We start from the raw sequence: 15,075 nt of genomic DNA, 5'->3' as shown, positions 1-15,075 counted from the left end.
AAGTTTACTTCTTGCTTCCACAAACTTCAAGGTGGATGAGCCTCTCCGTCAGCGCTCCTGGAGCACCTCTCCTACACGCAGTGACTCAGGATCCAGGTGCCTTTTACCTGGTGCTCTTCCAGCCTCGTAAGGCTTTCCAGTGCTCCAGAGCCCTGGAGTCCTCTGCCAGAGCCTTCCTGTGGAATGAAGAGTCTGCGGGATCTCGCAGGGGTTAGAGGGGCTGGAGCACATTCCCTTGGCCATAGCTCGTCACCTGGCCCTACCTAGATGAAGTGGGCCTAGAAAAGGTAGTCAACGTGTGATTTCCTGGGAGGAAAATGAAAAAGTTTGGTGAATACATAGCATTGTCTCAGTTACAGTTCATTTGTTCAATAAATAATTGAGTGGCTACTGTATATCAAACACTGTACTTCACACTGGAGCATGGCAGACTGCTCTCTCCTTATGGATCCTAATTTTATGGAAGGTTTTATGTGTGTGTGTGTGTGTGTGTGTGTGTGTGTGTGTGTGTATGTATATATAATGTGTGTGAAATATCTCTCTACCTATTATTAATTCTGAGATTAAAAATAATATCACATGGTGATAATAGATAATTCTTTTGAAATTTACTATGCATAAAGCATCACTATGACTCAAATATCCTTGGCCTTTTGTCTAGTCAGTTTCAGAATGTCATTTCCCTGCATCCTGAATTAAGGAAGTTGGGCTGGGTGACCTAGGCTTAACATGTCTTTGAATGGAAGCTAATACATGCTTCCATATATGCAATGTCTTGCATATAATACAATTAAAACATATACCCCATTGTGGCCAAAGAGGCTTGGCTGCCTCGCTGCCATCCATCCCCCACCACCCTGCTGGAAGCACCCCCCTGTGTTTGGGACGGTAAACATGCCCAGCCTCTGGGGATGGTTGGCAGATGAGCTCAGCCAGAGCTTCCAAACCTTTTTCATGACTTGACACAAATGAAATGATAGTATCTGCGGAGCACACAATGCTGTAAATGGGATTTGGAGGTGTCAATATGGAGCTTAGAGGAAAAAAAAAAACTCTATTATATTCTCTTTATCGTGATACAAAAAATAAAATACAAGTATTTTGGAAGATATGAATTACTGAATTTGGATAAAATTTCCAAAGAAATCAATTTTTAAAATTATCAACTCTCACAGAACTAATTATTTTTTTAAAAATTAGAGCAGTTGTAGGTTTATAGAAAAATCATGCAGAAAGTAGAGTTCTCATATATCCACCTATCACCTGCAATTTTCCTTGTTATTAACATTTTGCATTAGTGTGATACCTTTGTTACAATCATGTAACAATATTATTATAATCATATTATTTAACTATAGCCCATTGTTTATATTACACTCTTTGTGTTGTACAGTTGCTGTTTTTTTTCTGGTAACTTAGATATAACTGAAAATTTCCCATTTTGTTCACTTTCAAATATACAATTTAATGGTGTTGATTACCTTCATAAGTTTGTGCCTCCAGCATCACCATCCATAGCCAACACTTTTCCATCACCCTGAGCAGAAACTTCACACCAATGAAGCATTAGCACTCCATTCCCCTCCTCCATCTGCCCCTGCTAACCTATATTCTGGTTTCTGTGCATCTTCTGCTTATTACATGTAAGTGAGATCATACAATATTTGTCCTTTTGTGTCTGGCTTCTTTCACTCAACCTGATGTCTTTGAGGTTCATCCATGCTGTTGCAGTATCAGAATTTCATTGCTTTTTGTGGCTAAATAATATGTGTTTATACCACATTTTGTTTATCCATTCATCAGTTGATGGGCACTTGGGTTGCTTCCACCTTTTGACAACTGTGGATAATGCAGCTATGAATGTCTGTGTGAATGTATCTGTTCAAGTCCCTCCTTTCAGTTCTTTTAGGTATACACCTAGGAGTGGGATTGCCAAGACATATGTATGGTAATTCTATATTTAAATTCCTGAGAAACTGCCAAACTGTTTTCCACAGCAGCTGCACCATTTTACATTCCCATCAACAATGCACGAGGGTTCCTATTTCTCCACATTTCCCCAACACTTGCTATTTTTCATTTCTTAAATAGTAGCCATTCTAGTGTGTGTGAAATGCTATCTCACTGTGGTTTTGATTTGCATTTCCTTGATGGCTAATGATATGGGGCATCTCTTCATGTGTTTTTGGTGATTTATACATCTTCTTTGGAGAAATGTCTTTTCATGTCTTTTCCCTATTTTTTAATTGGGTTGTTTGTCTTTTTGTTGTTGAGTCATGGGATTTCTTTGCATATTGTGGACATTAAAACTTTACTGGATATGTGGTTTCCAAATATTTTCTTGGCCATGTCTCAGGCTCGGCATTTTGCTGTGGAGTGAGCAGCAAGTACCAGGTATTTCTCCCCGTGGTCGCACTTGAAGGGACCATAGGGCAGGTCATCAGACACTACTCTCAGTCCACCATCCAAGGAACCCGAGACAAGGGTGCTCATAGCCAAGGGCAACCAGCCAGAAGGCTCCAGCCACACCATGAAAAGAGCAGGTCAGTTTTATGTGGTGCAACTGTAACCCACGGGACCTACCCAGCAGGGCACATTGTTGGAAAGTGTGGCTCTAAGCAAGCGCAACGATCCTGTTCCCTACTGTTCCAGCCTCTGTTAAAGCTGAGGGGCTGGATGACCCAGTTGTGACCAATGAAATCTAGCTGAAGTCTGCAGGGGTTGGGAGTGGTTCTAAAATCCCCTCGCTCCCCATACCAGAAGACTAAAGAAGATTCCTGAGACTTATTCCTGCTCCACCTTTTCCCCTTGATGGATGTGATCTAGAGCTTCAGCAGCCATCTTGTGACCAGGAGGTGACAAGCATCAGGGAGAGGCCAAGAGTATCTCTGCTGCTGGTGCTGATGTAATTAAGCTTCCATATCAGTGCTAAGATCCCCATCTATGGACTTCCTGTTATGTAAGAAAAATAGATCCTGTTTGTTTAAACCTCTAGAAGTTGGGTTGTCTGTGATTTGCAGTCAAAAATGTTCCCTATACATTCATTAGACCATGTACCTAAGGACACACAGGGAATGAAAGACATTAAATCAGAGTTCTTTATTCATTCATCAAGTATTCTTTAGACCAGTTAGTTCCATTCCTAGACAAGTGTAATGTTAGTTTTGCAAATAGTCCTTAAGCAGAACAATGCAAACTTGCCTCGTTGTCTCTGCAAAAGGTGTGCCTATTCTACAGTACATGCAGTATCTTGGTCTAGGGGGCCATCTCTAGCACACGCTCCCTTCAAGTGTGGTGATGCCCTGAGGTGTGGCATGGGAAAGAGGTGCTTCTCCTTGCACTGATTGGGCAGCATTATATCTCCTTTCCTATATTAGTATGGCACTGACTCAAAGAGCTACAAAAGGTCCTCAAGTGGCTCCTTGTGGTAGCTTTAAGAAAGGAATGTTACTCAGACCTTTTGCTTCCCAGTGACAAAAATCTATCTGCACTAGTTTAACTACAGAAGGGATTTATTAGAAGAACTTTGGGATATATCATGGTAAACCATGCTATGGGGAGGGAGGCGACTGGAGTGGGCCATTAAGTACCACGCAAACAGGAAATGAACATTGTCAGAACTCTCTTTCTGAACTCTTGCTTTCGCGTCTGCTGTGTTGGCTTTATTTCTCTTTCTTGTGAATGACTGACTTCCTTTACCTGGAAGAAACATGGATTCTGGTAGCTCCCAAGATTTACATCTTTTCAATTCAGCTACCAACAGCATCCAGTGGCTGGGACACCTTGTTCTATTGTGAGCTGGGAGCAGAATATTAGAGTACGAAGCTGTGGCTATAGGATGGGACACAGCATCCCTTGCAAGAGCAAGATGGATGGAGCGGGGGGAAAGAAAAATTCTCTGCAGGAAGGGGTGGTGATCATGGTGTTGGGCAGAGTTCCATAGGGAGCCACTATGAAAATAATTCCCCACTTTACCCTGCATATGTTCACACTGACAAAGGTAAAACTAAGGAAGAGAGCTCTGGCTCTGTTTAAAGTTATATAGGAAATCATTAGGCAATTTGGAATTAAAATGCAGAACTATTAATTCTTACTCCAGGTCATGATATTCTCCTTTAAGCTCTTGTTCCGTCCATCTTAGTAGTCTTCTCATTTCTTTCTCAGAGGCTTGTTGATAAGAACTGCCCTGTCTCCTGATCACAAAGGCTCCTTATGATAATTACTACAGAGCCTGGAAGGAGTTTTGAGAAAACAGTGTTTCCTAATCTCACCATGGAGATGCTAGAGATATTATGCCAACGTCCTTATAAACACAGTGGAATCATCTATGGATATTATAAAGACACATTCAGCAATAGTACTTTTTTTTTGAAGTGTGTGGTCAATCAGTTTAAAGCAAGATGTTGGGAAATCATAAAACATGACAATATAAATCCTTGCTCCCTCTTGCTGATGACTAATGTTTATATTTTGGATATTATGGCCTATGAGCTGGGCCATAATATCCAGAAAAAATTTTAGTTTGAAACTTACTTTTTTCTCATCTTTAGTGAATATTCTACTTGCTTTCAATAAACAAGAATTCATTAACCCTTTACTCATTCTTTCAATCAATAAACATTTGTTGGGCATCTACTATATGCTCAATTCTGCGCTAGTGTCCTCAATTTATCTCTTTGTATGTTTTAAGGGTATATAACTAAATTTCTCTGAGATGCTTTAGAAATACCAATTATTTCCCTTTAGCAATTATTTTCTCCTTAAACCCTTTTTGGAAATTCTTCTCTGTCTACAGAAGTAGGATCGTTAAGTATATGTAAATCTTCTTTGCCAGACATAGCTGATTGAACTAATCCCATAAGGTCGGTCAGAGTCTCTCTCCTGGGAAATTAGAAAAGAGAGAGAGAGAGACTGGGTTGGTGTTAGATGTTTGAATTGGAAATCTCTCTCTCTGTGCATATATATGTATATTTGTATGCATATGTATATGAATATGTATATGTATATATGTATATACCCACTGAGGCTGTCATTTTGGAGCAGACATGACGGGCCTTTATAAAAGTGAGTGAGTGAATGTATAAACCAGTTTTCAGAGAGAAAGAGAGACACAGACACAGAGCAGAATTAAAGACCATGTGACCTCAGAGATGGAGACAAGCCAGTGAGATTAGCTGTTGAATGGCTTTCCAGATGCTTCCTCATGATAACTTATTATCCATGAGATACCCTAAGTCCTTATATGAAATCTCCCTCATTCGAATCTGCTTGAAAGAATTTCTCTTTTTTTAAGCAAATCAACATCCAAGTCAATGAGTCAAATTTAAATAGAGAATGCTCAGTGTAAGATAACTCAAATGTAATGATAGTTGATCAAGACTTACCCTGTGTAGACAGAATAGGAACAATCAATTTTAGATATTCAGAATAATTTTCTTGCCATAAGTATATTGAGGGATTAGAATGCATTATGAGTCAACTAGGATCTTCCTTTCTGATTAATTTAAAGGACTATGTGGGCAGTTTTTTTTTTGTTGTTTTGTTTTGTTTTTTTCTGAGAATGTACAAGTGCAAGTGATTTACTGGAGACCTTTTATAGCCTATTGAGACTATGTTGTATTAATACTGGTTTCAAGAGACTTATGGAAGGTAAGTCTGTAATTCAGTTTCCAGTTGCTATGTGAGCAAGACACAATATTTGACAACATATATGATGAAACTTAGTGGCTACTAAAAGCTTCATGGCTTTATTTCCAGTTTTAAATATAACCATTTTTTAATGATGATGATGTACCTATTAGGTGAAAGATGACTATTTTTTCCATTTATCCTTTTATATTTCCTGTGAGCCACTTTGAAAACCATCTACTACAAAAGGGAAGTAACTTCTGAAGTGTGCAAGTTTAAACCCAGAATCTATCTATATATTTTAAAATTCAGTCTCTTTTCTCTTTTACAGTCTAATTTTAATAGCTATTTTGATAAAGTCAGCAATTCTGCCATGAAAACAGGCCTCATAAAGTGGGTTTGTTTTCAATTATTTTAAAAAGGCCCATCCTGCCCCAAAAGTGTATGATCTCATAATGAAGATACTTTGGTCCCAAAACACAAAGCAGGTTGACGTGATGAAAAATAAAACAACAATTTTTGTTGGATAAGAAAATATGTAATGACCTAATATATTCAGCTCTCCAAAATTAAAATGCATTCCAATAGTCATCAGTAAAGGTAACACCACAATAAAACGGTAAGATAAAAGGGAATTATAAAGCTCCAGAGAGACATAGTGATGAAAGATAGGTTAGAGGTTAGAGTTGTCTAGGTTCAAAGTATAAATGTAGGACCATAATTTTTTTTCAGCCAATCCCATTGGCTGTTGAAATTGTAAATGAGTGTGGAACAGGCATGAGAAAGACTCTTGAGAACTACGAGTATACTGAGCCATCCAAATGGGCATCCCATTAGAACCGCAGAATTGCTGGTTCTGTCCCAATTGCAAATATCCTGTCCCACTGCCAAGCTTTATGTCAGATGACATGTCCTGATGCTTGGTTTTAAAAGATGGCTGCAGTGACCACAAGGACCAGGTGGTCGGGTTGAAATGTTTTGTGAGTACAAGGGAGAAGACAGAAAGGAAAGGACAGGCCATTAATTCCACAAATGTTTATTGTGTGCCCATTGTGTGTCTACTGTTCTAGCTCTTGGGTCACAAAGGTGAACAAAACAGAAAATATCCTTGCCCTCATGGAGCTTACATTCTAGTTGGGGCAGGGGAGGAAGACAATAAAAAATAGTGAACTAAATATAAATTATGTCAGATGGTGGTAAATGTTATATAAAATCCTAGTCTTTGTAAGGCAAAGGGAGAATGAAGAGTGGATATGATGTAATTTTGTATAGGAGCAGCGAAGACTTAAATGATAGGGAGATACTGAGGAAATGAGCTATGCTGATATTTGGGGGGAGAATCTAGGCAGAGGGAAGGAACAATGTGTGAACAGGCTCATTGGTGACAGGTGCTTGGGATACTTGAGGCATCTCAAACAGATTAATGGAGATGGAGAGATTGGACAGGGAAGGAAAATGGGAGGCTCAGCTGAGCTCAGAAAATTAATGGAGGATGGGGTGGGGAGCCAGATCCTGTGGAGGCCTTTATAGAACTTGGTGAGGGATTTGGCTTCTGTTCTGAGTGAGGTGAGAAGTCCATGGAGGGTTGGAGGGACAGGGTCTGACTTCCATTTTCAAGGGCTCCTTATGACTGTCTGTTGGGCACTACTCCAGGTCAGGGATGGTGGTGGTTTGGACAGGACCAGAGAAGTAAAGTTGGTGATAAGCAGTTGGATTCTGGTCTTGCTGATGGATCAGATAAGGAATGTAAGAGAAAGAGGAGCACAAATTTAAAAAAAAAAATAACAAAAGAATAAAAGCAAGAGGAGGCAGAAAGATGGGATATCCAGAAGGGTGCATCAAGGGGCTATGACCGGCCTTGGGAAGTCTCTGGAAGTCAAGAAAAGAACTCCAGGATTTGACTGCCTGAGTAGCCAACATGTGATTCTTGGTTCCTAGATATAGCTGGAACATGAACCTAAAATCCACTAACCTCAACCCCCAAATCACAGTGAAGCTTACGTGTGCAGCCAACACCCTGTGAATGTGTTAGATTAGTGTCTTCAGTTGGGAAGTTGGATGGAAAGGGAGTCAGAGCACAGTGCCGGTTGAGGAAGGAGAAAATCTCACCTCCTTTTTTCCATAGATAATGGTGACCCTGAAATGGCAAGCCTTGGTTTATGAGGAATGAATGAGACAATGTGGAATAGATATCATTAGCCCCAAACCCAAATTTCATCATACAAAGGTTACATATATTATTTGCATTTGAGTGCTTTATTATATGGAATTGCAGTGATATTATTAACATTTGTACAAATGCACAAAATCTTGTCTCTTCTTGCTAGAAAGAGATGTAAAAATCTGACCTAGTTGTAACAGTCTTAATGAACTCATTGTCCATTGGTAACAATAAATGTGTTCACGATGCAACAAAAAGCTTAACATAAAATTAAACATATTAAATGCTGCAGCAAGTATTTACATGTATGTACCCCCAAAATTTTTTTTCTCCTTCCAATAAGGAAGGTGGTTGCTTTACAAATAGACAAACAAAAACACTTTGCTGTTTACAATTACAAACAACCCCAAGTCCAGAACTTAAAGTGACAGCACCTTTTTTTTGGGACTTCCTTAGTTAATACTTTGCACAGTGCTAAACTTGTTTTAAAATTCATAGTTCTGGATAGTATTTCCATTCCAATTATCCTAGATCATTTGTGTTTGAACCGAGCCATTTTTCTGGGCCATTTCAGAAGATCCCAAATCCTATGTCCTCTCTAGAGAGAACGTTCCAAGCTTATTTTTACTTCAAGACAATCCTCAAAGGCAGCAGCCCTCTCTCTATGAGGCAGACATGATTTAACAGAACACGGAAGGAAAGAGGGTGAGTAGATCTTTTCTACAGGCTGGCTGGCTGGGAAGGCCCTTTCTTTTAAACCCCTTCCACTTCAGCACTGCCACGCCTTCTTTTATCTCCGGTAGAGTCTGTAGAGATGATATTCTAAAGGAACAAACTAGAATCCAAAGATTTTATTGTGCATTTGATTTTAAAGCTTATTTATTTGGGTTCCACATTCTCAATCCTGAGGCTAAAACGATTCTGTTTTAAAAAAACCAATCTTATTAAGTTCTAGAATATGAAACTCAATGTAAAAAAAATCTTAAATGGCTTAGGAAGAGCTTTCTAGGTCCCGGCTTCTAATGAGAAAGATATTGTTAAGTTGCTCTAAACATAACAGTTCATAATTATTGATTCTCCTCTGATGACAAGCTTGGAAAGGTATCAGAGTGCCACTTAAGGGTATTAATCTTTTAACAAATACTGGCATTTTGGCCTCAACACCCCTTTTCTCCCTTTTTCAGCTTGTGTTTAAATATTTTGTTTTTTTTTTTAAAAATAGACAATTTATAAGGAAAAAATATATAAACACTCTTTAAGCAATTTGGCTACAAGCATTAGGTCACTGGAAAACTCCACAAGAAATAGTAAAATATCTTGAATGGACATGCACTTTTTCATTTTTACAACACGATGAGCTAGGATTTCTATTTCTTTCTTTGTGTACTTATTTTGGTATTGAATTTTACTTGTAAGTTTATTGCTTCTGTGTCTTCTTGTCCTTCCTTAGATTATAATGGTAAAACAGAGGTGCTGTCCTAATTATATTACAAGGCAACACTGTATTTTTGAGACCTAGGAATGAAATAGATAGGACCACTGTTACTTCAGTGGTCTGAGAGAGGCTATGGCTAAGACAACAGTCAATCGTGCACCGTGATGCACATGAGAATAAGTCTCCTGGCTTATTCAGGACACTTTGGTTCAGAGGATGAGATAGAAAATTCTTAAGTGTAGCTTAGCTGCTGCCTCACATCTTTTGCATAATATAACATCTTTAGAAAACATGCTATGAATAGGGGATAGAGTGTCCTGGCTCTTCTCCTTGGCATTCTCATAGCAGGCTACATTTAGGCTGAAGTGAGAAACACGTTTCAGCTATGCTACTAATGAGCACATGTAAATGTACCTGGTGCAAATACTCTGTAAAGTATTTTAAATGGTGCAGCTCAGAGCCTTGGAGGGTGGGAGAGTTTGAAAGGGGGAGAGCAAAGGCAAGTTTGAGGAGAAGAGGTTAAAAAGAGAACAAGGGAAACAGAAAGGGATTTTAAAAAAAAAAGCTAAAGTGCAATTTTTAAACATAAATTATTTGACAAACAGGAAAGATTCTAAATTGCTACTGTTCGTATAGGCACAGTTTTATTCAAATTTAAATGGGTTGTTTCCTTTCCCTTCTCAGATATACTGCATAATAGAGCTTGAATGGCTTAAAGCTACTGCACATTGTTTGGGAAGGGACAAAAAGAACACTAAGGAAGCTGAATAGTGCAAGGCATTCTAGGAAATTGGGGTGGGGTGGAGAGAAGCAGAGATGAAGTTGTTTTTTACACTTTTACAAGAAAGCTGTTCCAGTTATAGTTACTGATTCCCTTTAGCTGAACTCTGCTTCCTAAACAAAAGGGCTTACTTTAAAAATGAAAAACAGAAATAAATGCTTTGAAAAAAACTGTTCAGTATGTAGATAAAAAAAATAACTCACTGAGCAATAAAAAGTCTGGAAATTTCTATGCACAGAGAACTAAGCAAACATTCCCACCAAATGATGGGGAATAGCCATTCGAAACCCTGAAAAATGAAGATACACACAACTAGCGTAGTTTATTATGAACTAATACTTTAAAAACAAGTAGACCCTACAGAAGAATACTGTTCAAATGGAATGTTTAAAAATAACATTTATTAATAAATATCTTATAAAATTCTAAATTAATAGATTCCTGTTCAAATTTTGCTTTGGTCCTTGAATTCCCCTGTATACATACATACATACATACATATATTTATTTATTTTAGATGGTTTTTATTAACCAGAGAAAGAAGCACATTCTATCCTAACTGGATGGCTAGTTTTATAGCAGTTAACCAATGCTTAAAAACCTCCAGCCTAAGGCTGGTCTTTTACCATAGCCGGTTTATGATTTTAATGACAAGCTCAACTAATACAGTAAAATTTACTTAACTAACAGGCAACAACCACCTGAACATTCATCATTGATGCTGCTCTATTCAGAATATGGGTTTCATTTTATTCCATTGAGTGAATAGGCTCCAAAGAGCATTTGCTCTGAGTAAATCACCCTAATTTTTATAACGCACACTGGCATCACACACAGACTGTCCCCCACAGGCCAGGCAGTGTTAAGACTGTGACTTGCATACATTGACTTGGAGGTAAGAAAGGGATAACTGGGAGTGTAAAGAGAAAACATGTGACTTAACACCAGGTTTTCAAATTAGTACATTCATTCATGGGTGGAATTTTCACTATACCTGTTCCAGCACCCTAGGTTCAAAAATGTAGCAAGGAGAAACAATTACGATGTGGAAGCCACCATTCAGATGAGGATTCACCAGGTAAAACTGCTAGCAGGTTTACCTTTCTAAGTTGCTAACTCCTATCACAAAAGGCGGGGAGGCACGGTACCAGTTCCCAGGCAGGCTGGCAGTGGTTGCAGTGGCAGATCCTACTGATAATAAAGAAACCACCCAGGAATGAAGAGAGGCAGGGCTCTGGCCACCTCAGGCAAGGGGTGTTGAAGATCTTACACCTGATTGGTGAAAATATACATGGGTAACTCAGTAAGAAGGCAGGAGAGGGGAAGGAGCTAGAAAGAAGATGTTTTCCCATGTTGGCCAAAAGAGAAGGGCAAGAAGGAGAGGCTTTTAGGCAGAACGATTATCCTGGGGTCTGGCAAAGGCTGGACCTTTAAGTGAAATACTTAATCCTGGGAAGCTGCATGTTGGATTGGGCCAATGAGCCTTTCTGTTTGGGATTTTCAAGAAGCACTGACAAATAGCTAGCCTCTGACAAATAGCTGACATCTTTCATTTACTGTATTTCCACACTGCTAATGAACATACCTAAAGGCCCTGAGTATAACAAGAAGACAGTTTATTCTAATTATGCGTTTAGGCTGGTTTGCTAACGTGTGTGGTTGGCTTGCCTACTTAGCATAAAAAACAGACATAATTGAGCTATATATAATGCACATCAGTCAAACTGTCAAGATGCTGAATTAAGAAAATTCAGGCAAGTTCTTAACTGCAGAGGCTTTCAGTTTAACAACTAAATATTTTAATCAAGAGGTGGAACAGAAATAAACTAAACCACAATTTTAGTGACGGGTCACTGCCTGGACATTCCAATTTTACCAGTGGATTTTTTTTTAAAAATCCATTTTATTAAGTGCTATGCATGCAGTAAAGAAAGAAAAGTTTTCATGTATTTAAAACAAAGCAAAACATAAAATAAATTTTAAATTTAAAAACATTTCAATGCACTTTTCCTTTCTTTTGAGACATATAGAAGTCCTAGGAAGGAATTTTGGAAAAATTATCTTTAATTTCAAAATAGAGATAAGAATGTTAACTTCTTTTTAAAGCTAAATGTTAAACATTTCTTAGGAAGCCACATTCAGGTTAAACCACTCAGCTGTTACTGCTGGAATTTAAAAAAATTACTAAGAATTCAGTATTTAAAATATTTGAAAATGATGTGTTTGTCTAAAATATAATATAAATCCTTTTCATTTGCACTTTTTTTCTTTCTTTTCTTTTTTTTCTTTTTTTGGTTTTTGTTTAGCTTCGACCATTTATCTAAGTAATGAGTTTTCACTCAAAACCCTTTGAAAGCACTGCATACATGGAAAGATTATTGATAAATATTGATTTAAAATGTAAGTTATTAAATAAACAGAAACTAGTTATAAAAATCATGCTTCACGACCCTCATATTTTTTTCTCCAAAATAGATTCTTAAACTATAGTGAGAGAAAAAAACACATCCTTCCTTTTTCTGAACTTTTATAAAAGCTAAACCTTTTGTAAAATACTGTTCTTTTAAAACCCATGAACAAACACACATACACACACACACACACACACACACACACACACACACACACACACACAAATGTTAGGAGGTCAAGCATTCAAATGGAGATGAAACACCAGCACCTGTCCAGACTGCTAGAGAGAAACATTAGCCCCTGTTATTTGTGAGATGCAATATTAAACATTAGCACAGTAGAATGGCTTGTTTCAAGGAGGCACAACTGTGGTTTGGGGACGATCTGCTTTTTATAGTGGGCAAGTCCATGTAAGCTGATGAAAATACAAACCAGAATTATTCAGAAGAATAGAGTAGCCTGTGCCACAACCATGGGAGCCCTTCAACAGCCAAAGGGTGCATTCATTGTTGCGGTAGTGTAGGCAGCCTACATATGGAAACATTGGGTTTTCTTCCTTCCTTTCTTTGTTTCTCCAGTAGTTAGTCTACTTTCACCCACCACAACAGCAAAGCTGGTTCCATAGGCTTAAGAAAAATAAATAAATAGATCTCAGGCTATTAGCAGCTGATGATTGAACAATGCAATCTGTGTAGTGAACAGAGCCCTTCTGAATTATTATATAGTATGTGGATTTTCAACATTATAGACAGGCCATATAAAACCAGTTGCAATTCAAGGGTGTGATGTTATAGCCCCGTATCATAATTTGGACTTTCACAATCGAGGCTTACGAAGCTCCCGTCCCGGTGTCTCCACAGCTGGCATTCAGCAGGGCTTCACCTGTAGCTAAACCACCTTTTATTTGCTCTGATTATTAAAAACATTCAATCAGGCACATTAAACATCTCCTGGTTTCTATTTTGTAGAAAGCAATGGCTGAATGAACCCCAGCTGTGGGTTACAGGTAAGTGAAGCAATGGCTCGGTCCACATTTTTGAGGTTTGCATTATTTTTTCTTTAAACATTATTTTTTTCTTTACATGCAATGCTAAAGGAAGAAAAAAATAAAAGAAAGTAAAAATGAAGAGTAAACAGGAAGCCCAAGGAAAATTGGGCATTCGAGCAAGCGGACCAGAAGGAAGAGAAGAGGTGGTAAGATGCTTGGTGGTTTTATTTGGACATCAATGGATGTTACCACTTTTTAATAGTAACAGGAAAAAAAAATGTGGAAGAGTCTCTGTGTTTATCTGGGATTCTGGTGACACCAGAGCCCAAATGCAACATGTGTCATGATGTCATCAGACTTCTCACCCAGTTACCTTGGATGGGCCTTACGTGACATCAAGGTATGCCTCATTTTGGCTAAAAGCTGTGGTTTAACAAGATTCACTGTTTCAGGCAAAGGGTTGGACTGATAAGAATGAAACCATGACTATATACAGAAAGAGTTCAGTTTATAAACAAGTTAACTGGTACCAGAAAACTGGACAAAAGCACCAAAGCATTTCCCAAGCTGATAGATATTAATTGCATAACTCCCTTTTTTTCTTATATAACTAAGTATAAAAGACAACATTTCCATAACAACTATAAAAATGAAAGCCAGTCTTTGAAGGGCTGAAGAGTCTTCCAGGTCTGAGTTAATTCTAAAAATGTCCTTAAAAGAAAGGACTCATGGTATGCTACAGCACTTCTTGGAGGCAGGTCTGACCCATGAATTTTAAAGAAGCGGATTCAGGTCTGTTCTGTGAGTGGTGAGCTGACTGAGGGTGGAGCTTCCCACGACTTCGCTGGCTGAGGAGGAAGTAGTGATGGTGTTATGCTGGATGACTTGCTGTTGAGAGCAAGCTGGGACAGGACTGGCAGGAGGGCTGCTCTCTGGACCTAAGGGAAAAACACACACACATGCACACCAACAAGAGCTCTTTTTTTGAATGAGACTTGTGAACCACTCAGAAAAAATATTACTAGACATTTACTTGAAGTAGAAGAGTTTCACACATTTTCTCCTGGAAGTTAACTTCAAATCAGTAGGCACAAAGCTATGCCTTCCCAGTTTATAGCTATGAGCAAAGCCATGCTCTCTACACCAGCAAAACAGGTTGATTTGTGTGAGTCCTAGTATTTGAACTTCCCCGTCTTGTATTTTTAAATAGCGATTCATCTAGCCCACGTGGAAAAGTACCCACATGTGGTGGGAGAAGCTCTGTTGCTCAATCTAAAAAATTATTTGAAAATAAATTGACATTCAGCCATGAATCCCTGCTCCTCCCACCATCCCTTACTCAACTTGCATATAACCTATTGACATTCAAGTGCAGAAATTGGAGAAAATGGAGACCAGACCACTATTCCCAAAGCCCAGTGGCATGCTGTACATCCTAATGTGAATCCTCCAATGCCTATTTCCCAACCTGTGGATTTCTCTGGAAAAGCACTTGACCTCTGCTAAATGGGCTCCAGCAGGCCATTTTCTTACTGTCTAGAGAACTGGAAATTGGCAGGATTTTACAGTGTAAAATGTCAGGGAAAGTTTAGCCAGAAATTATTAGGAGGTAGTGGGCATGGTGATAGATAGGGGTCAGGAAAGAGGGATCCCCCTGGTGGAAAGCCTGG

At 38.6% G+C, this 15,075-nt stretch overlaps 1 protein-coding gene across 3 annotated transcripts in view; it reads right to left on the bottom strand.

Moving 5' to 3' along the window:
* Nucleotides 1-7,441: 7,441 nt before the first annotated feature.
* Nucleotides 7,442-15,075, bottom strand: part of CREB5 (cAMP responsive element binding protein 5) — a 454,493-nt gene continuing 446,859 nt past the window's right edge. For 2 of the 3 annotated variants that reach the window (XM_037836968.1, XM_037836966.1), the window contains exon 12: nucleotides 7,442-14,343. In XM_037836968.1, coding sequence (XP_037692896.1) covers nucleotides 14,180-14,343 — 164 coding nt within the window. In that variant the 3' untranslated portion in view covers nucleotides 7,442-14,179. The remainder of the gene's footprint in view (nucleotides 14,344-15,075) is intronic. The other variant, XM_037836967.1, reaches the window with a different exon arrangement.

This window comes from Choloepus didactylus, chromosome 5 (genome assembly GCF_015220235.1).
Source record: "Choloepus didactylus isolate mChoDid1 chromosome 5, mChoDid1.pri, whole genome shotgun sequence".
Taxonomy (NCBI): Eukaryota; Metazoa; Chordata; class Mammalia; order Pilosa; family Megalonychidae; genus Choloepus; species Choloepus didactylus.
This window is presented reverse-complemented; position numbering and strand designations above follow the sequence as displayed.